The sequence below is a fragment of the Pristiophorus japonicus genome, chromosome 11 (genome assembly GCF_044704955.1).
Source record: "Pristiophorus japonicus isolate sPriJap1 chromosome 11, sPriJap1.hap1, whole genome shotgun sequence".
Classification (NCBI taxonomy): domain Eukaryota; kingdom Metazoa; phylum Chordata; class Chondrichthyes; family Pristiophoridae; genus Pristiophorus; species Pristiophorus japonicus.
Window position 1 is genome coordinate 145,285,357 of NC_091987.1, and position 23,587 is coordinate 145,308,943.

General features: G+C 51.4%; 2 protein-coding genes across 8 annotated transcripts in view; one reads left to right on the top strand and one right to left on the bottom strand.

Annotated features, from left to right (window-relative positions):
• LOC139276317 (cullin-4A-like) overlaps positions 1–2,720 on the bottom strand; it is a 107,223-nt gene extending 104,503 nt beyond the window's left edge. The window contains exon 1 of one of the 2 annotated variants that reach the window (XM_070894122.1): positions 2,075–2,720. In XM_070894122.1, the coding sequence (XP_070750223.1) occupies positions 2,075–2,444 (370 nt within the window). In that variant the 5' untranslated portion in view covers positions 2,445–2,720. The remainder of the gene's footprint in view (positions 1–2,074) is intronic. The other variant, XM_070894124.1, reaches the window with a different exon arrangement.
• The window catches only part of pcid2 (PCI domain containing 2), an 89,128-nt gene continuing 68,239 nt past the window's right edge, over positions 2,699–23,587 (top strand). The window contains exons 1-2 of one of the 6 annotated variants that reach the window (XM_070894129.1): positions 2,773–2,787; positions 17,897–17,988. The gene's annotated coding sequence lies outside the window, so the exon portion shown is untranslated. Of the gene's footprint in view, positions 2,801–6,000; positions 6,377–6,408; positions 6,559–11,239; positions 11,327–17,896; positions 17,989–23,587 lie in introns of those variants that run through there. The other 5 variants (XM_070894125.1, XM_070894126.1, XM_070894130.1 and 2 more) reach the window with 5 other exon arrangements.

Sequence of the window (23,587 nt, forward strand, 5' to 3'; positions counted from 1 at the left end):
GGAAGAGAGATGATTGGGGGGGGGGTGGAAGAGAGATGATTGGGGGGGGGTGGAAGAGAGATGATTGGGGGGGGGTGGAAGAGAGATGATTGGGGGGGGGGGGGAAGAGAGATGATTGGGGGGGGGGGGGAAGAGAGATGATTGGGGGGGGGGGAAGAGAGATGATTGGGGGGGGGAAGAGAGATGATTGGGGGGGGGGGAAGAGAGATGATTTGGGGATGGGGGAGAGAGATGATTGGGGGGGGGGAAGAGAGATGATTGGGGGGGGGGAAGAGAGATGATTGGGGGGGAAAGAGAGATGATTGGGGGGAGGGGGGGGAAGAGATGATTGGGGGGGGGAAGAGAGATGATTGGGGGGGGGGAAGAGAGATGATTGGGGGGGGGAAGAGAGATGATTGGGGGGGGGAAGAGAGATGATTGGGGGGGGGAAGAGAGATGATTGGGGGGGGGGAAGAGAGATGATTGGGGGGGGGGGAAGAGAGATGATTGGGGGGGGGGAAGAGAGATGATTGGGGGGGGGGGGGGGGAAGAGAGATGATTGGGGGGGGGGGGGAAGAGAGATGATTGGGGGGGGGGGAAGAGAGATGATTGGGGGGGAAAGAGAGATGATTGGGGGGGGGGGGAAGAGATGATTGGGGGGGGGAAGAGAGATGATTGGGGGGGGGAAGAGAGATGATTGGGGGGGGGAAGAGAGATGATTGGGGGGGGGAAGAGAGATGATTGGGGGGGGGGAAGAGAGATGATTGGGGGGGGGGAAGAGAGATGATTGGGGGGGGGAAGAGAGATGATTGGGGGGGGGGAAGAGAGATGATTGGGGGGGGGGGAAGAGAGATGATTGGGGGGGGGGGAAGAGAGATGATTGGGGGGGGAAGAGAGATGATTGGGGGGGGGGAAGAGAGATGATTGGGGGGGGGGGGGAAGAGAGATGATTGGGGGGGGGGGGGAAGAGAGATGATTGGGGGGGGGGGGGGAAGAGAGATGATTGGGGGGGGGGGGAAGAGAGATGATGGGGGGGGGGGAAGAGAGATGATGGGGGGGGGGAAGAGAGATGATGGGGGGGGGGGAAGAGAGATGATTGGGGGGGGGGAAGAGAGATGATTGGGGCGGGGGGGAAGAGAGATGATTGGGGGGGGGGGAAGAGAGATGATTGGGGGGGGGGGAAGAGAGATGATTGGGGGGGGGAAGAGAGATGATTGGGGGGGGGGGAAGAGAGATGATTGGGGGGGGGGAAGAGAGATGATTGGGGGGGGGGGGAAGAGAGATGATTGGGGGGGGGGGGGAAGAGAGATGATTGGGGGGGGGGGGGAAGAGAGATGATTGGGGGGGGAGGGAAGAGAGATGATTGGGGGGGGGGGAAGAGAGATGATTGGGGGGGGGGGGAAGAGAGATGATTGGGGGGGGGGGAAGAGAGATGATTGGGGGGGGGGGAAGAGAGATGATTGGGGGGGGGGGAAGAGAGATGATTGGGGGGGGGGGAAGAGAGATGATTGGGGGGCGGGAAGAGAGATGATTGGGGGGGGAAGAGAGATGATTGGGGGGGGGGGAAGAGAGATGATTGGGGGGGGGGGGAAGAGAGATGATTGGGGGGGGGAAGAGAGATGATTGGGGGGGGGAAGAGAGATGATGGGGGGGGAAGAGATGATTTGGGGGGGAAAGAGATGATTTGGGGGGGGAAAGAGAGATGATTGGGGGGGGAAAGAGAGATGATTGGGGGGGGGAAAGAGAGATGATTGGGGGGGGAAAGAGAGATGATTGGGGGGGGGAAAGAGAGATGATTGGGGGGGGCGGAAGAGAGATGATTGGGGGGGGAAGAGAGATGATTGGGGGGGGGGGGAGAGAGATGATTGGGGGGGGAAAGAGAGATGATTGGGGGGGGGGAAAGAGAGATGATTGGGGGGGGAAAGAGAGATGATTGGGGGGGGGGAAGAGAGATGATTGGGGGGGGGAAAGAGAGATGATTGGGGGGGGGGAAAGAGAGATGATTGGGGGGGGAAAGAGAGATGATTGGGGGGGGAAAGAGAGATGATTGGGGGGGGGGAAGCCGGGGGGAGAAAGGTCCCGGGGACACACACACCTTTGAAGTTCTTGATGAGCAGTTTCCTGGAGGCGGCCGGTTTGCCGCCGGGGCCCACGGCCCTGCTCAGGCCATTGGTGTGTCCGAGCAGCGCCGAGAAGTTGGCCTTGCGCTGCCCCTCCTCCGCCATGCCGCCGTGGTCCGCCGGTGCCGGGCCAGCCGCCTCCCGCACTCGCTTCTTGCCGTGCCCGGGCTGGGCGGCGCTCGGGGGCAGCTGCGGGGAGTCGGCTTTGGCCGGCGGCGAGCCGCGGGTCCCCGTCTCGCTGGGCTCGGCTATCCGCACTCTCTTCTTGGGGTGTCCGCGGGCGCTGACATCAGCGGGCCGCTCCTCCTCGGGCGGGCTGTCGCAGGGCGCCGCCGGCCGCAGCATCAACGGCGGCTGCGCTCGGCCCCGGGCCCCCGGGCGGTGTGTGAGGGCGGGCGGAGCGGGGAGCCGCCGAGCAGGCCCGGTCTCGCTGACTGTCCGCTCACTCGGGGGGTCTCGGTCCCCGGCTTCGGCTTCGGCTTCGGCTCCTCTGCTACTGCATCCCCCGGGCGAGGCGGGCCTCGGCTGTGGGGCTGGTGCGGCGGCGGCGCACTGTGAGAGTGAGGGGGGCGGACAGCCCAACGCCGCCACCGGAAATAAACACCCGCACCCCTGACCCTTCACCTCTCACCCTGGAGACGGCCGCTTCCGCTCAGTCGCGGCTCGGAGACTGGAACCGTCCGGAGGGGTGAGTGAGTGAAGTGAGTGAGTGATGCTCGGGGGTGGGTGGAGAGAGAGAGAAAAAAAAAGAGAAAGAGAGAGAGAGAGAGAGAGAGAGAGAGAGTGTGTGTGAGTGTGTGAGTGTGAGTGAGTGTGACCGGACTGGGGGTGGGGGAGTGTGAGTGTGACTGGGTGGGGGGTGGGTGAGTGTGACTGGGTGGGGTTGGGGGGGGGAAAGTGTGTGTGTGTGTGGGGGGGGGAAGTGTGTATGGGTGGGTGAAGTGTGTATGGGTGGGTGGGGGGGAAAGTGTGTATGGGTGGGTGGGGGGGAAAGTGTGTATGGGTGGGGGGGGGGGGTGGGTGAAGTGTGTATGGGTGGGGGGGGGGGGTGGGTGAAGTGTGTATGGGTGGGGGGGGGGGGTGGGTGAAGTGTGTATGGGTGGGGGGGGGGGTGGGTGAAGTGTGTATGGGTGGGTGGGGGGGAAAGTGTGTATGGGTGGGTGGGGGGGAAAGTGTGTATGGGTGGGTGGGTGGGGGGGAGAAAGTGTGTATGGGTGGGTGGGGGGGGGGGGAAGTGTGTATGGGTGGGTGGGGGGGTGGGGGGAGGGAAGTGTGTATGGGTGGGTGGGGGGGGGGGGGGAGGGAAGTGTGTATGGGTGGGTGGGGGGGGGGAAGTGTGTATGGGTGGGTGGGGGGGGGTGGAAGTGTGTATGGGTGGGTGGGGGGGGGTGGAAGTGTGTATGGGTGGGTGGGGGGGGGGGGAAGTGTGTATGGGTGGGTGGGGGGGGGGGGGAAGTGTGTATGGGTGGGTGGGGGGGGGAGTGTGTATGGGTGGGTGGGGGGGGGAGTGTGTATGGGTGGGTGGGGGGGGGAGTGTGTATGGGTGGGTGGGGGGGGGAGTGTGTATGGGTGGGTGGGGGGGGGAGTGTGTATGGGTGGGTGGGGGGGGAAGTGTGGGTGGGTGGGGGGGGAAGTGTGTATGGGTGGGTGGGGGGGGGGGAAGTGTGTATGGGTGGGTGGGGGGGGGGAAGTGTGTATGGGTGGGTGGGGGGGGGGGAAGTGTATATGGGTGGGTGGGGGGGGGGGGAAGTGTATATGGGTGGGTGGGGGGGGGGGGAAGTGTGTATGGGTGGGTGGGTGGGGGGGGGAAGTGTGTATGGGTGGGGGGGGGAAGTGTGTATGGGTGGGTGGGGGGGGGGGGAAGTGTGTATGGGTGGGTGGGGGGGGGGGGAAGTGTGTATGGGTGGGTGGGTGGGGGGGGGAAGTGTGTATGGGTGGGGGGGGGGAAGTGTGTATGGGTGGGTGGGGGGGGGAGTGTGTATGGGTGGGTGGGGGGGGAAGTGTGGGTGGGTGGGGGGGGAAGTGTGTATGGGTGGGTGGGGGGGGGGAAGTGTGTATGGGTGGGTGGGGGGGGGGAAGTGTGTATGGGTGGGTGGGGGGGGGGAAGTGTGTATGGGTGGGTGGGGGGAAGAGTGTGTGTGGGTGGGTGGGGGGAAGAGTGTGGGTGGGGGGGGGGAAGAGTGTTGTGGGTGGGGGGGGGAAGAGTGTGTGTGGGTGGGTGGGGTGTGTGTGGGTGGGGGGGGGGAAGAGTGTGTGTGGGTGGGTGGGGTGTGTGTGGGTGGGTGGGGTGTGCGTGGGTGGGGGGGGGGAAGAGTGTGGGTGGGTGGGGTGTGGGTGGGTGGGGTGTGTGTGGGTGGGGGGGGGGAAGAGTGTGTGTGGGTGGGTGGGGGGGGGGGAAGGGTGTGGGTGGGTGGGGGGGGGGGAAGGGTGTGTGTGGGTGGGGGGGGGAAGAGTGTGTGTGGGTGGGTGGGGTGTGTGTGGGTGGGTGGGGTGTGTGTGGGTGGGTGGGGTGTGTGTGGGTGGGTGGGGGGGGGGAAGGGTGTGTGTGGGTGGGGGGGGGGAAGTGTGTGTGGGTGGGGGGGGGGTGTGTGTGGGTGGGGGGGGGGTGTGTGTGGGTGGGGGGGGGTGTGTGTGGGTGGGGGGGGGTGTGTGTGGGTGGGGGGGGGTGTGTGTGGGTGGGGGGGGGTGTGTGTGGGTGTGAGAGTGGGTGGGGGGGGTGTGTGTGGGTGTGAGAGTGGGTGGGGGGGGTGTGTGTGGGTGGGTAGAGTGGGTGGGGGGGGTGTGTGTGGGTGGGTAGAGTGGGTGGGGGGGGTGTGTGTGGGTGGGTAGAGTGGGTGGGGGGGGGGTGTGTGGGTGGGTAGAGTGGGTGGGGGGGGGGTGTGTGGGTGGGTAGAGTGTGTGGGTGGGTGGAGTGTGGGTGGGAGAGTGAGTGTGTGGGTGGGTGGGGGGTGGGAGAGTGTGTGGATGGGGGAGTGGGTGGGTGGGGGGTGGGAGAGTGTGTGGGAGTGTGGGTGGGTGGGGGGGAGTGTGAGTGAGGGTGGGTGGGTGGGGGGGAGTGTGAGTGAGTGTGGGTGGGTGGGAGGGTGGGGGGGAGTGTGAGTGAGTGTGGGTGGGTGGGGGGGGGGGGAAGTGTGAGTGTGGGTGGGTGGGGGGGGGGGGGAAGTGTGAGTGAGTGTGGGTGGGGGGGGGGAAGTGTGAGTGAGTGTGGGTGGGGGGGGGGGAGTGTGGGTGGGGGGGGGAGTGTGGGTGGGGGGGGGGGGGAGTGTGGGTGGGGGGAGTGTGAGTGAGTGTGGGGGTGGTGGGGGAGAAGTGTGAGTGAGTGTGACCGGGTGGGGGGAAGTGTGAGTGAGTGTGACCGGGTGGGGGTGGAGTGTGAGTGGGTGTGACCGGGGGAGGTGGAGTGTGAGTGAGTGTGACCGGGGTGGGGGTGGGGGGGCGAGTGTGAGTGAGTGTGACGGGGGAGGGGGAGTGTGAGTGAGTGGGGCGGGGGGGGGAGTGTGAGTGAGTGTGACCGGGTTGGGGGGGGCGGTGGTGTGAGTGAGTGTGACCGGGTGGGGGAGTGTGAGTGAGTGTGACCGGGTGGGGGAGTGGGAGTGTGAGACCCCGGGGGGTGTGTGTGTGTGTGAGTGTGAGAGAGTGACCCGGGACGGGGATTGTGTGTGTGTGACCCAGGGTGGTGTGGGGGAGTATGTGTGACCCGGGGTGGCGAGTGTGTGTGTGTGTGTGACCCGGGGTGGGGAGTGTGTGTGTGTGTGTGACCCGGGTTGGGGAGTGTGACGCGGGTGGGGAGTGCGTGTGTGAGTGACGCGGGGTGGGGAGTGTGTGTGTGTGTGTGTGTGTGTGTGTGTGTGTGTGTGTGTGTGTGTGAGACACGCGGGGTGGGGAGTGTGTGTGTGTGTGTGACCCGGGGTGGGGAGTGTGTGTGTATGTGACGCAGGTGGGGAGTGCATGTGTGAGTGTGACCTGGGAGGGTTCTGTGTGTGTGTGTGTGTGTGTTTGTGTGTGTGTGTCTGAGTGTGAGTGTGACCCGGGGTAGGGAGTGTGAGTGAGTGTGACCTGGTTGGTGACCGGGCGGAGGGGAGAGGAGAGTGTGTGTGTATGTGTGTGTGCGCGCGAGAGACCCGGTAAGTGGGGAGTGTGTGCGAGAGAACCGGGGTGGCGATTGTGTGTGTGTGACCTGGTTGTGGGGAGTTTGTGTGTGTGACCCGGGGTGGGGTGGTGTGCTGGTGTGGGGTAGTGCCTGAGACCCAGGGTGTGGATGTCTGAGACCCGGTGGGGTGAGTGACGGAGATCCGGGGTGCAAGGGGGATGGGTCTAAATAAGGGAAGTCCTGTACAGGGCGTTGGTGAGACCACACCTGGAGTTCTGCGTACAGTTTTGGTCTCCTTATTTAGGGAGGGATATACTTGTATTAGAGGTCGATCAGAGAAGGTTCACGAGGTTGATTCCTGAGATGAAGGTTTGTCTTATGAAGAAAGGTTGGGCCTATACTCATTGAAGTTTAGACGACTGAGAGGTGATCTTATTGAAATGTATAAGAGTCTGAGGGGGTTTGACAGAGTAGAGGCTGAGAGGATGTTTCCCCTTGTGGAGGAGTCTAGAACTGGGGACCATAGTTTAAGAATAAGTGGTGGCCCAATTCTCGGAGGGCTGTGACTCTTTGGAATTCTCCACCCCACAGAGCTGTGGAGATGGCGGGGGGGGGGGGGGGGGTGTCATTGAATATATTTAAGGTGGAGATAGACAGATTTTTGAACTACAAGAGAGTCAAGTGTTATGGGGTGCAGGCAGGAAGTGGAGTTGAGGCCAAGATCAAATCAGCAGGCTCGAGGGCCCAAATGGCCTACTCCCATTCCGATTGCTTATGTAATCACCCTCAGACTGGTTCCTGAGCCGGTGGAGCCTTTTGATGTGCTGCTGTGGCTCAGTGGGTCGCACACTCGCCTCTGAGTCATAAGGTTGTAGGTTCTCGTCCCACTCCAGGGACCTGAGCATAAAAAAATCTAGGCTAACACTCCAGTGCAGTGCTGAGGGAGTGCCACAATGTCAGAAGTGCCTTCTTTTGGATGAGGCATTAAACTGAGGCCCCATCTGCTCTCTCAGGTGGATGTAAAAGACCCCATGGCACTATTTCGAAGAGCAGGGGAGCTATTCCCGGTGTCCCTCAATCAACGCAACAAAAATAAACAGATTATCTGCACATTACCACATTGCTGTTTGTGGGAGCTTGCTTGTGCACGAATTGGCTGCTGCATTTCCCACATTACAATAGTGACTACACTTCAAAAGTACTTCATTGGCTGTAAAGCGCTTTGAGACGTCCGGTGGTCGTGAAAGGTGCTATATAAATGCAAGTCTTGCTGCTCGCTTCCAGCCGCCGGTGGCAAGGTCCCAGACAGGGAGCTGCAGCCAGGGGCCCTTGTTATAGGTGGCAGTGTCCCAGACAGGGAGCTGCAGCCTGGGGCCCTTGTTACAGGTGGCAGGGTCTCAGACAGGGAGCTGCAGCCTGGGGCCCTTGTTACAGGTAGCAGTGTCCCAGACGGAGCTGGGGCCCTTGTTACAGGTGGCAGAGTCTCAGACAGGGAGCTGCAGCTTGGGGCCCTTGTTACAGGTGGAAAGGAGCGGCCGGTCATGTTAAGGGCCCGCTGGCCTCTCGCCTGCCGGCCTTTGGCGTCAGTTTACCGGGGTCGCTGTGTAATGTGTTGTGTTGTGTCTCTGACTATATTATCCATCAGCTGCAGCACTGTGGGCAGGTTTTGGTTCTGCACCATAGGAATGATGTTGAAGCAATAGATGAAGGAAAAGGGGTTGAGATATTGGAGCAGGGTGGGTAAATGTCATTCAAACGTTTTGCTCATATGGAGGGTAAACAACAAAGTTCATTTATATAATTTAGGATTTATATCATCATCATCATAGGCAGTCCCTCGAGTTGAGGATGACTTGCTTCTACGTCAAAAAGTTCATAGGTGTTTCAATGAAGGACCTAAAATTCCAGGTTCCAAACTAAATCTTGAAGGGTGGAAGCCGCCTGTGCGTGAATTTTTTTAACGTATGGTGACCGTTGCACACCAGCCACCACACGGGCTTGACAGAGCTAGGTCTTGGTCCAGTGGGAAGGGTTACCCAAGACGACTGGAGACCTGCTTTGCTGCACGAACCTAGTGCGCGCACATATAGCAGTGTGGGCTGGCCAGTGCTGCCCCTGGGCCCTCGCCTCTTCTGGGCCCTGAACTCGCGCCTCTCCTGGGCCCCGATCACATCCCTCTACAATCTCTTGCTGCTCCTTCGCCCAGACCTCGCCGCTCCACATAATACAGGAGCGTAGTCTGACGAACATAAGAAATATAGCAGGAGCAGGCCATTTGGCCCCTCGAGCCTGCTCCGCCATTCAATAAGATCATGGCTGATCTTCAACCTGAATTCCACTTTCCTGCACCATCCCCATAATACTTGATTCCCTTAATATCCAAACGCCAAGTCTGACATGAGATACTGGGTCAGATGACCAAAAGCTTGGTCAAAGAGGTAGATTTTATGGAACATCTTAAAGGAGGAGAGAGAGGTTTACAAAGGGAATTTCAGGGCCGAGGTGGTGGAAGGCACAACAATTGGAGGAATGCAGAGTTCTACATAAGAACATAAGAAATAGGAGCAGGAGTTGGCCATTCGGCCCCTCGAGCCTGCTCCGCCATTCAATGAGATCATGGCTGATCTTCTACCTCAACTCCACTTTCCTGCACTAATGCCCATATCCCTTGATTCCCTTAATATCCAAAAATCTATCAATCTCTGTCTTGAATATGCTCAACAACTGAGCCTCCACAGCACTATGGGGTAGAGAATTCCAAAGATTCACCACCCTTTGAGTGAAGAAGTTTCTTCTGATCTCAGTCCTATATGGCCGACCCCTTATTCTGAGACTGTGACTCCTGGTTCTAGACTCCCCAGCCAGAGGAAATATTTTCCCTGCATCTACCCCGTCAAGCCCTGTAATAATTGTGTATGTTTCAGTGAGATCATCTCTCATTCTTCTAAACTCTCGAATGTAGGCCTAGTCTACTCAATCTCTCCTCACAGGACAATCCCCCCATCCTAGGAATCAGTCTGGTGAGAGTTGCAGGGCTGGAGGGGGTTACAGAGATAGGGAGTTTACTGTATTTTTCAGCGAGTGTTGAATGTTATTTGCTGTCTCTGTTGTTTTATTCCCCACTTACGAGTCAATCTCCTGTGGCGTTCCACACAAGGAGTCAAGACTCGTGCAGTCTCCAGGCGAAGCGGGGTTGGAAGGTGGGAGATAATTGGGCATAGAATATTATAGTGGAAATATAAATAGGACATAATGCAAGTTTTTACAATATGGACTGAATATTGTCTGTGTGCTCTGGTCTAAGAATACCTCGCTCTTTAACTCCGCTTCACCCGAAGATTACACTTGCTCTTGAATCCCTGTCACTTCTCTATTATTAACTATTATTAAGGCACTTTTTAGCAAAAGAGCCTTTAGTATTTTACCTTTGTGGTATAATTGTTCATATCACTTTGAAAAGTAAATTGGTTAAAAGGATGAGAATTAGTTAGTGGCAGGAAGCAGCAGCAGTATAGCTCAGAAGCAAGTATTAATTCACTGGTGTCTGTTGTTCTATTAATTCATTGATTTATTAGTATGCCTGCTGTTCTATGAACGTATTCAGTGCTGCTTGGTGCTTCATTAACCTGTTAGATTGATGGTGGGTTTACTTTATGTATTTATTAATTTACAGGTACCTGCTGCTTTATTAATTTATTGCATTGTCAGTGTGCACCTCATTGATTTGGTTTGCCCAATGTTCTGTGAATTTATTGATTTACTTCTGCCTGTTGCTTCATTAATTCAGAGACGCCCGCTGTTTCAATATTTTATTGATTTGGTGTGCCTGCTGCTCTCTGAATTTATTGATTCACAGCTGCCTACTTCTCCATGCATTGGTGCCATTTTCTCTGTCAGTTGTTTGAATTAGTGCTCATGGTGGTCTCAATTTATTAATTTGCTGCTGCACTATGTTTATTGATTCAGTGGTACCCATAGCTCCATTAATTTAGTAATTCACTGATGCCTATTTGTGTCAGCTGTGGCTCAGTGGGTAGCACTCTCGCCTCTGAGTCTGAAGACTGTGGGTTCAAGTCCCACTCCACAAAAAAAATCTAGGCTGACACTCCAGTGCAGTGCTGAGAGAGCGCTGCACTGTCGGAGGTGCCGTCTTTCGGATGAGACGTTAAACCGAGGCCCCGTCTGCGCCCTCAAGTGGATGTAAAAAATCCCATGTCATTATTTTGAAGAAGAGCAAGGGAGTTATCCCCGGTGTCCTGGCCAATATTTATCCCTCAATCAACATAACAAACATATTATCTGGTCATTATCTTGTGCGGCTGCCCCGTTTCCCACATTACAACAGTGACTACACTTCAAAAGTACTTCATTGGCTGTAAAGCGCTTTGAGATGTCCGGTGGTTGTGAAAGGTGCTATATAAATCCAAGTCTATCTTCTTTACTTAGCTTTGCTATAATGTTCATCAGTATCTTTTTGTTGTCACTTCGTGATGCATGTTGATTGTGTCGGTTTATGTGGGTGCTGTGTTTCTGTTATGATTGTATAGTGTTTAATACATTAAGTACTCAGTTTATTCATTGTTTTTGAATCTCCACGTTACTGTGTATAGAAGCCTGTGTTCACTGTTTTACCGAGCACTGTCATCACATTCTTTGGGAGCATTGAGATAAATCTCATCAACTCTGCACAGGGTGGCCTTGACTCTCTGCATACCATGCCATAGGAGATAGACTAGGAGCTGTATAAAATGAGCATAACGTTGTCTGTGAATAGAAAGTTTGTACACTTTCATTTTTCCGTAAGCAAAGACCAGAAAAAGTCACTTGTTATCGTAACTTGAATCCTACTTATTTTGAAGTAAAGTGACATGCCTGGGATCGGATTCCATCCTGCTCCAGTGTGAAGTATTTTTATTTATTTGAGAAAGTATGATGACATAGGCTCAATGCAGGATACCACCAAGGTTAAAAAGAGAAGGCTAGGGTGACACTAAGCTAAGTTTAAAACCTGACAGATTGTAGCAGGAAGGAAAGGCCGAGAGGCCAACCGTTCTATAGTTTTGAGATCCTGGGAAAGAAGAACAACTTTGCATTTATATAACTTCTTCCACAACGACACAAAGCACTTCACAGCCAAGTAAGTACCTTTTAAGTGCAATCTTTATTTTGTAGCCAAACACAGCAGCCAATTTGCACACAGCAAGGACTCATAAATAGCAGTGTGATTAATGACCAGATAATCTATTTCAGTGGTGTTGGTTGAGGGATAAATATTGACCAGGACACCGGGGAGAACTCCCCTGCTCTTCTCGGAATAGTGCTATTGAATCTTTTACATCCACCTGAGAGAGCAAACGGGGCCCTGGGTTAATGTCACATCAGAAAGAAGGCACCTCTGACAGTGTAGCGCTCCCTTGGAAAACTGCAAATGTAACGCCACTATTTAAAAAAGCAGGAAACTATAGACCAGTTAGCCTAACATCTATGGTTGGGAAAATGTTGGAGTCCATTATTAAAGAATCTGTAGCAGTATATTTGGAAAACCAAAATTCGGTTAGGTAGAGTCAGTATGGATTTATGAAGGGGAAGTCATGCTGGAATTCTTTGATGGTGTAACGAAGACGGTGGATAAAGGGGAACCAGTTGTGTATTTGGACTTCCAGAAGGCATTTCACAAGTTACCACATAAAAGGTTACTGCACAAAATAAAAGTTCATGGGGTTGGGGGTAATATATTAGCACGGATAGAGGATTGGCTAATGAACAGAAAACAGTCGTGATAAATGGTTCATTCTCGGGTTGGCAATCAGTAACTAGTGGGGCGCCGCAGGGATCAGTGCTGGAACCCCAACTATTTACAATCTATATTAACGATTTGGAAAAAGCAACCGAGTGTAACGTAGCCAAGTTTGTTGACGATACACAATTGGGAGGAAAAGCAATGTGAGGAGGACCCAAAAAATCTGCAAAAGGACATAGACAGGCTAAGTGAGTGGGCAAAAATTTGGCAGATGGCATATAATGTTGGAAAGTGTGAGGTCATGCACTTTGGCAGAAAAAAATCAAAGAGCAAGTTATTACTTAAATGGAGAAAGATTGCAAAGTGCTGCCGTACAGTGGGACCTGGGGGTACTTGTGCATGAAACACAAAAGGTTAGTATGCAGATACAGCAAGTGATCAGGAAGGCCAATGGAATCTTGATTGCATTGGCCTTTATTGCAAACGGGTTGGCGTATAAAAGCAGGAATGTCTTGCTACAGCTATACGGGGTATTGGTGAGGCCACACCTGGAGTACTGCGTACCGTTTTGGTTTCCATATTTACGAAAGGAAATACTTGCTTTGAAGGCAGTTCAGAGAAGGTTCACTAGGTTGATTCCGGAGATGAGGAGGTTGATTTATGAGGAAAGGTTGAGTAGGTTGGGCCTCTACTCATTGGAATTCAGAAGCATGAGAGATGATCTTATCAAAATGTACAAGATTATGAGGGGGCTTGACAAGGTCGATGCAGAGAGGATGCTTCCACTGATGGGGGAGACTAGAACTAGAGGGCACGATCTTAGAATAAGGGGCCTCCCATTTAAAACTGAGATGAGGAGAAATTTCTTCTCTGAGGGTTGTAAATCTGTGAAATTCACTGCTTCAGAGAGCTGTGGAATCTGGGACATTGAATAAATTTAAGACAGAGATGGACAGTTTCTTAACCGATAAGGGGATATGGGGAGCGAGCAGGGAAGTGGAGCTGAGTCCATGATCAAATCAGCCATGATCTTATTAAATGGCGGAGCAGGCTCGAGGGGCTGTATGGCCTACTCCTGCTCCTATTTCTTGTGTCAGCCTAGATTCTGTGCTCCCGTCTCTGGAGTGGGACTTGAAACCACAACCTTCTGAACCTGAGGCAAGAGTGCTACTGAGCTAAATTGGGTTAGAGACTGCAGTGAGTTTGATTTCAATACAACTGAAAGGAGGAAAAGTGTGTACGATGGTGTATTTAAAATCTGTAAGGTTCAAAAGACTACTAATGATCATCATCATAGGCAGTCCCTCGTATCGAGGATGACTTGCTTCCACGCCAAAAAGGGATGAGTTCACAGTTGTTTCAATGAAGGGCCTAATATTCCAGGTCCCGAACTACATCTTGAAGGGTGGAAGCCGCCTGTGCGTGGATTTTTTTTAACGTGTGGTGGCCGTTGCACAGCAGCCACCACATGGGCTTGACAGAGCTAGGTCTTGGTCCAGTGGCAAGGATTAACCAAGACAACTGGAGACCAGTTCTGCTGCACAGACCGAGCGCGCACGCATATCGCAGTGTGGGCTGGCCCGTGCTGCCCCTGGGTCCTTGCCCCTTCTGACCCCGAACTCGCGCCTCTCCTGGGCCCCGGTCACTTCCCTCGACGGACTCTTGCCGCTCCTTTGCCCCTCCTGCTATGCCTACCCACACTGCAATCAGCGACCTAGCCCTAAGAGTGCAGAATTCCCTGGAAATGCTAGACAAGTAAATTATTCAAAAATAAATCAAAATGTATGTGACGCCGTAAATACTGTCTCCTGTCAGTGACGGTACTGCAATGCCACCACTGGAAGGAGAGCGTAATTACAGCTGATCGGTTTACATACAACAACTTGCATTTATATGGCGCCTTTAACATGGAAAAACATCCCAAGGCACGTCACAGGAGCAGTGTGATAAAACAAATAAGCAATGTTGCATTAGTGAGAGGGGGTTGGAGGCTGGAGGTGAGAGAGATTATTTATCAGCTGACTTGCTTTTCCTTATATCTTACTCAGGAGTGTAAGAACATAAGAATTAGGACCAGGAGTAGGCCATCTAGCCCCTTGAGCCTGCTCCGCCATTCAACAAGATCATGGCTGATCTGGCCGTGGACTCGGCTCCACTTACACGCCCGCTCCCCGTAACCCTTAATTCCCTTATTGGTTAAAAATCTATCTATCTGTGATTTGAATACATTCAATGAGCTAGTCTCAACTGCTTCCTTGAGCAGAAAATTCCACAGATTCACAACCCTCTGGGAGAAGAAATTCCTTTTCAACTCGGTTTTAAATTGGCTCCCCCATATTTTGAGGCTGTGCCCCCTAGTTCTAGTCTCCCCGACCAGTGGAAACAACCTCTCTGCCTCTATCTTGTCTATCCCTTTCATTATTTTAAATGTTTCTATAAGATCACCCCTCATCCTTCTGAACTCCAACGAGTAAAGACCCAGTCTACTCAATCTATCATCATAAGGTAACCCTCTCATCTCCGGAATCAGCCTAGTGAATCGTCTCTGTACCCCCTCCAAAGCTAGTATATCCTTCCTTAAGTAAGGTGACCAAAACTGCATGCAGTACTCCAGGTGCGGCCTCAACAATACCTTGTACAGTTGCAGCAGGACCTCCCTGCTTTTGTACTCCATCCCTCTCGGAATGAAGGCCAACATTCCATTTGCCTTCCTGATTACCCGCTGCACCCGCAAACTAACTTTTTGGGATTCATGCACAAGGACCCCCAGGTCCCTCTGCACCGCAGCATGTTGTAATTTCTCCCCATCCAAATAATATTCCCTTTTACTGTTTTTTCCCAAGGTGGATGACCTCACATTTTCCGACATTGTATTCCATCTGCCAAACCTTAGCCCATTCGCTTAACCTATCTAAATCTCTTTGCAGCCTCTGTGTCCTCTACACAACCCACTTTCCCACTAATCTTTGTGTCATCTGCAAATTTTGTTACACTACACTCTGTCCCCTCTTCCAGGTCATCTATGTATATTATAAACAGTTGTGGTCCCAGCACCGATCCCTGTGGCACACCACTAACCACCGATTTCCAATCCGAAAAGGACCCATTTATCCGACTCTGCTTTCTGTTTGCCAGCCAATTCTCTATCCATGCTAATACATTTCTGCTGACACCATGTACCTTTATCTTTTGCAGTAACCTTTTGTGTGGCACCTTATCGAATGCCTTTTGGAAATCTAAATACACCATATCCATCGGTACACCTCTATCCATCATGCTCGTTATATCCTCAAAGAATTCCAGTAAATTAGTTAAACATGATTTCTCCTTCATGAATCCATGTTGCGTCTGCTTGATTGCACTATTCCTATCTAGATGTCCCGCTATTTCTTCCTTAATGATAGCTTCAAGCATTTTCCCCACTACAGATGATAAACTAACCAGCCTACAGTTAGCTGCCTTTTGTCTGCCCCCTTTTTTAAACAGAGGCGTTACATTAGCTGCTTTCCAATCTGCTGGCACCTCCCCAGAGTCCAGAGAATTTTGGTAGATTATAACGAATACATTTAATATAACTTCCGCCATCTCTTTTAATTCCCTGGGATGCATTTCATCTGGACCAGGGGACTTGTCTACCTTGAGTCCCATCAGCCTGTCCAGCACTACCCCCCTAGTGATAGTGATTATCTCAAGGTCCTCCCTTCTCACATTCCCGTGACCAGCAATTTTTGGCATGGTTTTTGTGTCTTCCACTGTGAAGACCGAAGGAAATAATTGTTTAAGGTCCTAGCCATTTCCACATTTCCCATTATTAAATCCCCCTTCTCATCATCTAAGGGACCAACATTTACTTTCGTCACTCTTTTCCGTTTTATATATCGGTAAAAGCTTTTACTATCTGTTTTTATGTTTTGCGCAAGTTTACTTTCGTAATCTATCTTTCCTTTCTTTATTGCTTTCTTAGTCATTCTTTGCTGTCGTTTAAAATTTTCCCAATCTTCTAGTTTCCTACTAACCTTGGTCACCTTATACGCATTGGTTTTTAATTTGATACTCTCCTTTATTTCCTTGGTTATCCACGGCTGGTTATTCCCTTCTTTTACCGCCCTTTTTCACTTGAATATATTTTTGTTGAGCACTATGAAAGAGCTCCTTAAAAGTCCTCCACTGTTCCTCAATTGTGCCACCGTTTAGTCTGTGTTTCCAGTCTACTTTAGCCAACTCTGCCCTCATCCCACTGTAGTCCCCTTTGTTTAAGCATAGTACGCTCGTTTGAGACACTAATTCCTCACCCTCAATCTGTATTACAAATTCAACCATACTGTGATCACTCATTCCGAGAGGATCTTTTGCTAGGAGATCGTTTATTATTCCTGTCTCATTACACAGGACCAGATCTAAGATAGCTTGCTCCCTTGTAGGTTCTGTAACATACTGTTCTAAGAAACAATCCCGTATGCATTCCATGAATTCCTCCTCCAGGCTACCCCGTGCGATTTGATTTGACCAATCGATATGTAGGTTAAAATCCCCCATGATTACTGCCGTTCCTTTTTCACATGCCTCCATTATTCCCTTGATTATTGCCCGCCCCACCGTGAAGTTATTATTTGGGGGCCTATAAACTACACCCACCAGTGACTTTTTCCCCTTACTATCTCTAATCTCCACCCACAGTGATTCAACATTTTGTTCATTAGAGCCAATATCGTCTCTCACAACTGCCCTGATATCATCCTTTATTAACAGAGCTACCCCACCTCCTTTTCCTTCTTGTCTATCTTTCCGAATTGTCAGATACCCCTGTATGTTTAATTCCCAGTCTTGGCCCCACTGCAACCACTTTTCTGTAATGGCCACCAAATCATACCCATTTGTAATGATTTGTGCCGTCAACTCATTTACTTTATTTTGAATGCTGCGTGCGTTTAGGTAGAGTGTTTTAATACTAGTTTTTAAACCATGATTTTTAGTTTTGACCCCTCCTGCAGCCCCTTTATATTCATACATATTGTCCCTTCCTATCACCTTGTGGTTTACACTTACCCCAGTGCTACTCTGCTCTATTGCCTCCTGCCTTTTGTATTCTTTCTTGGGGTCCTGTTCATCTGAGCTCTCACCCACTCTAACTAGCTCAGAGCCCTCTCCTGGGTTCTGAATCCTGCTTGCCTTTTTATTACACTTTGACCCTTTAGAATTTTGCTGTACAGTGGCCCTTTTTGTTTTTTGCCTTGGATTTCTCTGCCCTCCACTTTTACTCATCTCCTTTCTGCCTTTTGCTTTTGTCTCCATATTGTTTCCCTCTGTCTCCCTGCATTGGTTCCCATCCCCCTGCCATATTAGTTTAACTCCTCCCCAACAGCACTAGCAAACACTCCCCCTAGGACATTGGTTCCGGTCCTGCCTAGGTGCAGACCGTCCGGTTTGTACTGGTCCCTCCTCCCCAGAACCGGTAGCAATGCCCCAGGAATTTGAATCCCTCCCTGCTGCCCCACTGCTCAAGCCACATATTCATCTGAGCTATCCTGCGATTCCTACTCTGACTAGCACGTGGCACTGGTAGCAACCCCAAGATGACTACTTTTGAGGTCCTACTTTTTAATTTAGCTCCTAGCTCCTTAAATTCGTCTCGTAGGACCTCATCCCTTTTTTTTACCTATATCGTTGGTACCAATGTGCACCACGACAACTGGCTGTTCACCCTCCCTTTTCAGAATGTCCTGCACCCGCTCCGAGACATTCTTGACCCTTGCACCAGGGAGGCAACATACCATCCTGGAGTCTCGGTTGCGGCCGCAGAAACGCCTATCTATTCCCTTTACCATTTGAATCCCCTATCACTATCACTCTCCCACTCTTTTTCCTGCCCTCCTGTGCAGCTACGGTGCCATGAATTTGGCTGTTGCTGCCCTCCCCTGATGGGTCATCCCCCTCAACAGTACTCAAAGCGGTGTATCTGTTTTGCAGGGGGATGACCGCAGGGGACTCCTGCACGACCTTCCTTGCACTGCTCTTGCTGGTCTTCCATTCCCTATCTGGCTGTGGACCCTTCACCTGCGGTAAGACCAACTCGCTACACGTGCTACTCACGTCATTCTCAGCATCGTGGATGCTCCAGAGTAAATCCACCCTCGGCTCCAATTCTGCAACGCGGACCGTCAGGAGCTGGAGGCGGATACACTTCCCGCACACGTAGTTGCCAGAGACACCGGAAGCGTCCCTGAGTTCCCACATGGTACAGGAGGAGCATATCACGTGACCGAGCTCTCCTGGCATGACTTAACCCTTAGATACACTTAAATTGGCAACAACAATGCTAAAGTTTACTCACTGTTATAGAAGAGAAAAAAGAAAAACTACTCACCAATCACCAGCCAATCACTTACCCCCTTGGCTGTGATGTCACCTTTCTGTTTCTTTCTACTTCTTTTTTGCCTTCTCCCTGTAGCTGCACAAGCTCCGCCTTTATAGGCCTCTCGCCGAACCCCGGACTCACGCTCCTCCCGACTTAGCGACGCACCTCCCGACTGCTCAACTTGTGGCCTTTAGCATTGCCAGAGTAATCTTTCCAGATATGAATATATTTCAAACAAAAATCTAAGCTTCATAATACAGTAGAGAACCAAGTTCAATATAGAAAGTACCGAGGGACCAGTGTCAGCAATGGCTCAGTGGGTAGCACTCTTGCCTCTGAGTCAGAAGGTTGTGGGTTCAAGTCCCACTCCAGGAACTTGAGCACAAACAAAATCTAGGCTGTCACTCCAGTGCAGTGCTGAGGGAGTGCTGCACTGTCGGATGTGCCATCTTTCGGATGAGACGTTAAACCGAGGCCCCGTCTGCTCTCTCAAGTGGACGTAATAGATCCCATGGCACTATTTCAAAGAAGAACAGGGGAGTCCTGGCTCAATCAACATAACAAAAAAAAAACAGATTATCTGGCCATTAGCACATTGCTGTTTGTGGGAGCTTGCTTGTGCATAAATTGGCTGCCGCGTTTCCTACATTCATCTTCATCATAGGCAGTCCCTCGAAATTGAGGAAGACTAGCTTCCACGGTAAAAGTGAGTTCTCCGGTGACTGTACAGTCCAATACGGGAATTACAGTCTCTGTCACAGGTGAGACAGACAGTGGTTGAAGGAAAAGGTGGGTGGGGTGTCTGGTTTGCCGCACGCTCCTTCTGCTGCTTGTTTTCTGCGTGCTCTCGACGAGGAGACTCGAGATGCTCAGCGCTCTCCCGGATGCACTTCCTCTACTTTGGGTGGTCTTGGGCCAGGGATTTCTAGGTGTTGGTGGGGATGTTGCACTTTATCAAGGAGGCTTTGTGGGTGTCTTTGAAACGATTCCTCTGCCCACCTGGGGCTCACTTGCTGTGTAGGAGTTCCGAGTAGATTGCTTGCTTAGGGAGTCTCGTATCGGGCATGTGGATGATGTGGCCCACCCAACGGAGCTGGTCGAGTGTGGTCAGTGCTTCGATGCTGGGGATGTTGGCCTGAGCGAGAACACTGACGCTGATGCGTCTATCCTCCCAGTGGATTTGCTGGATCTTGCGGAGGCAGCGTTGGTGGTACTTCTCCAGCATTTTGAGGTGCCTGCTATACATAGTCCATGTCTCTCAGCCATTTAGGAGGGCCTGTAGACCATAAGCTTGGTGCCAGATTTGAGGTCCTGGTCTTCAAACACTCTCTTCCTCAGGCGACCGAAGGCTGTGCTGGCGCACTGGAGGCGGTGTTGGACCTCGTTGTTGATGTCTGCCCTTGCTGAGGTATGGAAAATGGTCCACGTTGTCCAAGGCCATGCCGTGGATTTTGATGACTGGGGGGGGGGCAGTGCTGTGTGGTGGGGTCAGGTTGGTGGAGGACACCTCAAAGGCCTTTGACACTGTCAACCATGAGGGACTATGGAGCGGCGTCCTCCATTTTAGCTGCCCCCAAAAGTTTGTCACCTACCTCCGCCTGCTCCATGATGACATGCAAGCCGTGATCCTGACTAACAGATCCACCACAGACCCAATCAACGTCCGGATTGGGATCAAGCAGGGCTGCGTCATCGTACCAACCCTCTTCTCGATCTTCCTTGCTGCAATGCTCCACCTCCCACTCAACAAGCTCCCTGCTGGAGTGGAACTAAACTACAGAACCAGTGGGAACCAGTTCAACCTTCGTCGCCTCCAAGCTTGATCCAAGGTCGTCCCATCCACTGTCATCGAACTACAGTACGCAGACGACGCTTGTATCTGCGCACATTCAGAGGCCGAACTCCAAGCTATCGTCAACATCTTCACCGAGGTTTACGAAAGCACGGGCCTTACACTAAACATTCCTACATTACAACAGTGACTACACTCTAAAAGTACTTCATTGGCAGTAAAGCGCTTTGAGATGTCCGGTGGTCGTGAAAGGCGCTATATAAATCCAAGTCTTTCATTTTCTTTATAAGGGGTAAAATGGGAATAGATTAGTGAGTAAAGGGTTCACAAAAGACTTACTTAAGCACAGATAGTGAAAGGATCGGTCAAAGGAAAGGTGGGACCGATTAGGGACAAAAAAGGAGATAGTCTTGTGGAGGCAGAGGGTATACCTGAGGTCCTAAATGAGTACTTTGCATCGGTCTTCACTAGAGAAGAGGATGCTGCCAAGGTAGCAGTAAAGGAAGAGGTAGAAGCAATATTGGATCAGATAAAAATAGATCAAGAGGATGTACTTAAAAGTTTGGCATTAGTCTAACGAGAAAAGTCACCTGGTCCAGATGGGGGATGCATCCTAGAGTACTGAGGGAAGTAAGGGTGTAAATTGCAGAGGCTCTGGTCACAATCTTCCAATCCTCCCTGGAGAATTGCTAGTGTTATGCACCTGTTCAAAAAAGGGGAGGGGGATAAACCCTTCAGTTACAGACCAGTTAGCTGAATGTCAGTAGTGGGGAGTTTGAGACAATAATCCAGGACCAAATTAATTGGCACTTGGAAAAAGATGGCTAATAAATTAAAGTTAGCATGGATTTGTTTAAGCCAAATTGTGTTTGACTATCTTAATCGAGTTCCTTGATGCAGTAATGGAGAGGATTGATGAGGGTATCATAGGCAGTCCCTTGGAGTCGAGGATGATTTGCTTCCACACTAGAAATGAGTTCTCGTGTGACTATACAGTCCAATGTGGGACTCACAGTCTCTGTTACAGGTGGGGCAGACGGTGGTTGAAGGAACGTTGGGTGGGGGGCCTGGGTTACCGCGCGCTCCTTCTGCTGTCGACGCTTGGCTTCAGCTTGCTCTCGGCGAAGAGACTCGAGGTGTTCAGCGCCTTCCCGGATGCTTTTCCTCCACTTTGAGCGGTCTTGGGCCAGGGATTCTCAGGTGTCGGTGGGGATGTAACATTTTTTCAAGGAGGCTTTGAGGGTGTCCTTGAAGCATTTCCTCTACCCACCTGGAGCTCGCTTGCCGTGTTGGAGCTCCGAGTAGAGCGCTTGTTTTGGGAGTCTCGTGTCAGGCATGTGGGCGATGTGGCCCGTCCATCGGAGCTGATCGAACGTGGTCAGTGCTTCGATGCTGGGATGTTGGTCTGAGCGAGGACACTGACGTTGGTGTGTCTCTCCTGCCAATGGATTTGCAGGATCTTGCAGAGGCAGCGTTGGTGGTTCTTCTCCAGTGCTTTGAGGTGTCTGCTGTACATAGTCCATGTCTCTGAGCCATATAGGAAGGCGGGTATCACCACTGCCCTGTAGGCCATGATGTTGGTGCCGGGTTTGAGGTCCTGGTGATCAAACACTCTCTTCCTCAGGTGACCGAAGGCTGCACTGACACACTGAAAGCGGTGTTGGACCTCGTTGCGATGTCTGCCCTTGTTTGACAGTAGGCTCCCGAGGTATGGAAAATGGTCCACGGCCTCATCGTGGATTTTGATAATCGGGAGGGCAGTGCTGTGTGGCGGGGGCAGGTTGGTAGAGGCCCTTTGTCTTACGGATGTTTAGTGTAAGGCCCATGCTCTTGTATGCCTCGGTAAAGGTGTTGAGAGTGGCTTGGAGTTCGACCTCAAAAGTGTGCGCAGATGCAGGTAACAATCTGCGTACTGTAGTTCGATGATGGGATGACCTTGGATCTGGCCTGGAGGTGGCAGAGGTTGAACAGATTCCCGTTTGTCCTGTAATTTAGCTCCACTCCAGCGGGGAGCTTGCCGAGGGTGAGATGGAGCATTGCAGCAAGGAAGATCGAGAAGAGAGTTGGTGCCTTGCTTGACGCCGGTCCGAATGTGGAATGGGTCTGTGGTGGATCCGTTGGTCAGGATCACGGCTTGCATGTCATCGTGGAGCAGGCGGAGAATGGTGACAAACTTTTGAGGACAGCCGAATTTGAGGAGGATGCTCCATAATGATGCGGGTAGCACAGTTGATATATATATATGGACTTTCAAAAGGAATTTGACAAAGTGCCATGTAACAGACTTGTTAGCAACATTAAACCCATGGGATTAAAGGGACGGTCGCAGCGTGGACAAAAAGCGGAGAGTACTGGCGAACAATTGTTTTGCAGACTGGAAGGAAGTATACAGTGGTGTTCCCAGGGGTCAGTATTAGGAACACTGCTCTTTCTGTTGTATATTAATGACTTGGGTGTACAGGGCATAATTTCAAAATTTGCAGATGATACAAAACTTGGAAATGTAAGCAAAAAGGAGAATAATAACAGACTTCAGGGGATGTAGACAGACTGGTGAAATGGGCAGACATATGTTACATAAAATTGTGAAGTGATATATATTGGTAGGAAGAATGCGGAGAGGCAGTATGAACCAAATGGTACCATTTTAATGGGGACGCAGGAACAGAGACCTGGGGGTGTATGTACACAAATCTTTGAAGGTGAAAGGACAAGTTAAGAAGAAAAAAGCATATGGAATCCTTGGCTTTATTAATAGAGGTACAGAGTACATAAGCAAAGATGTTATGCTAAACCTTTATAAAACACTGGTTAGGCCTCAGCTGGAGTATTGTGTTCAATTCTAGGCACTGCACTTTAGGAAGTCCTTGGAGAGGGCACAGAAGGGATTTACTAGAATGGTTTCAAGTATGAAGGACTTCAGTCATGTGGATAGATGGAGGAGCTGGGATTGTCCTTGGAGTAGAGTAGGTATGGAGAAGATTTGATTGAGGTGTTTCAAATCTTGAAGAGTTTAGTCAGAGTGAATAAAGAGAAATTGTTTCTAGTGGCTGAAGGGTCGATAATGAGGGCATGGATTCAAGGTGATTGGCAGATGAACCAGAGGTGACATGAGGAAAAACTTTATTATGCAGCAAGTGGTTAGGATTTGGAATGCACTGCCTGATAGGGTGGTGGAAACAGCTTCAATAGTAGTCTTCAGAAGGGAATTGGATAAATACTTGATGGAGAAAAAAATGTCAGGGCTATGGGAAGAGTGTGGGAGAGTGGGACTAACTGGATTGCTCTTGGAAAGAGCTGGCACAGACTGGATGGGCCGAATGAACTCCTCCTCTGTGGTACTTTTCTATGATTCTATTCTATGACATGAAGAAACATTTTTTTACACAAAATGCTAACTATCTGGAATACATTGCCTGACTGGTTGGTGGAAGCTGATTCAGTCGTAACTTTGAAAAGGGAATTGGATAAATACTTGAAGGGAAAAAAAATACAGGGCTATGGGAAAAGA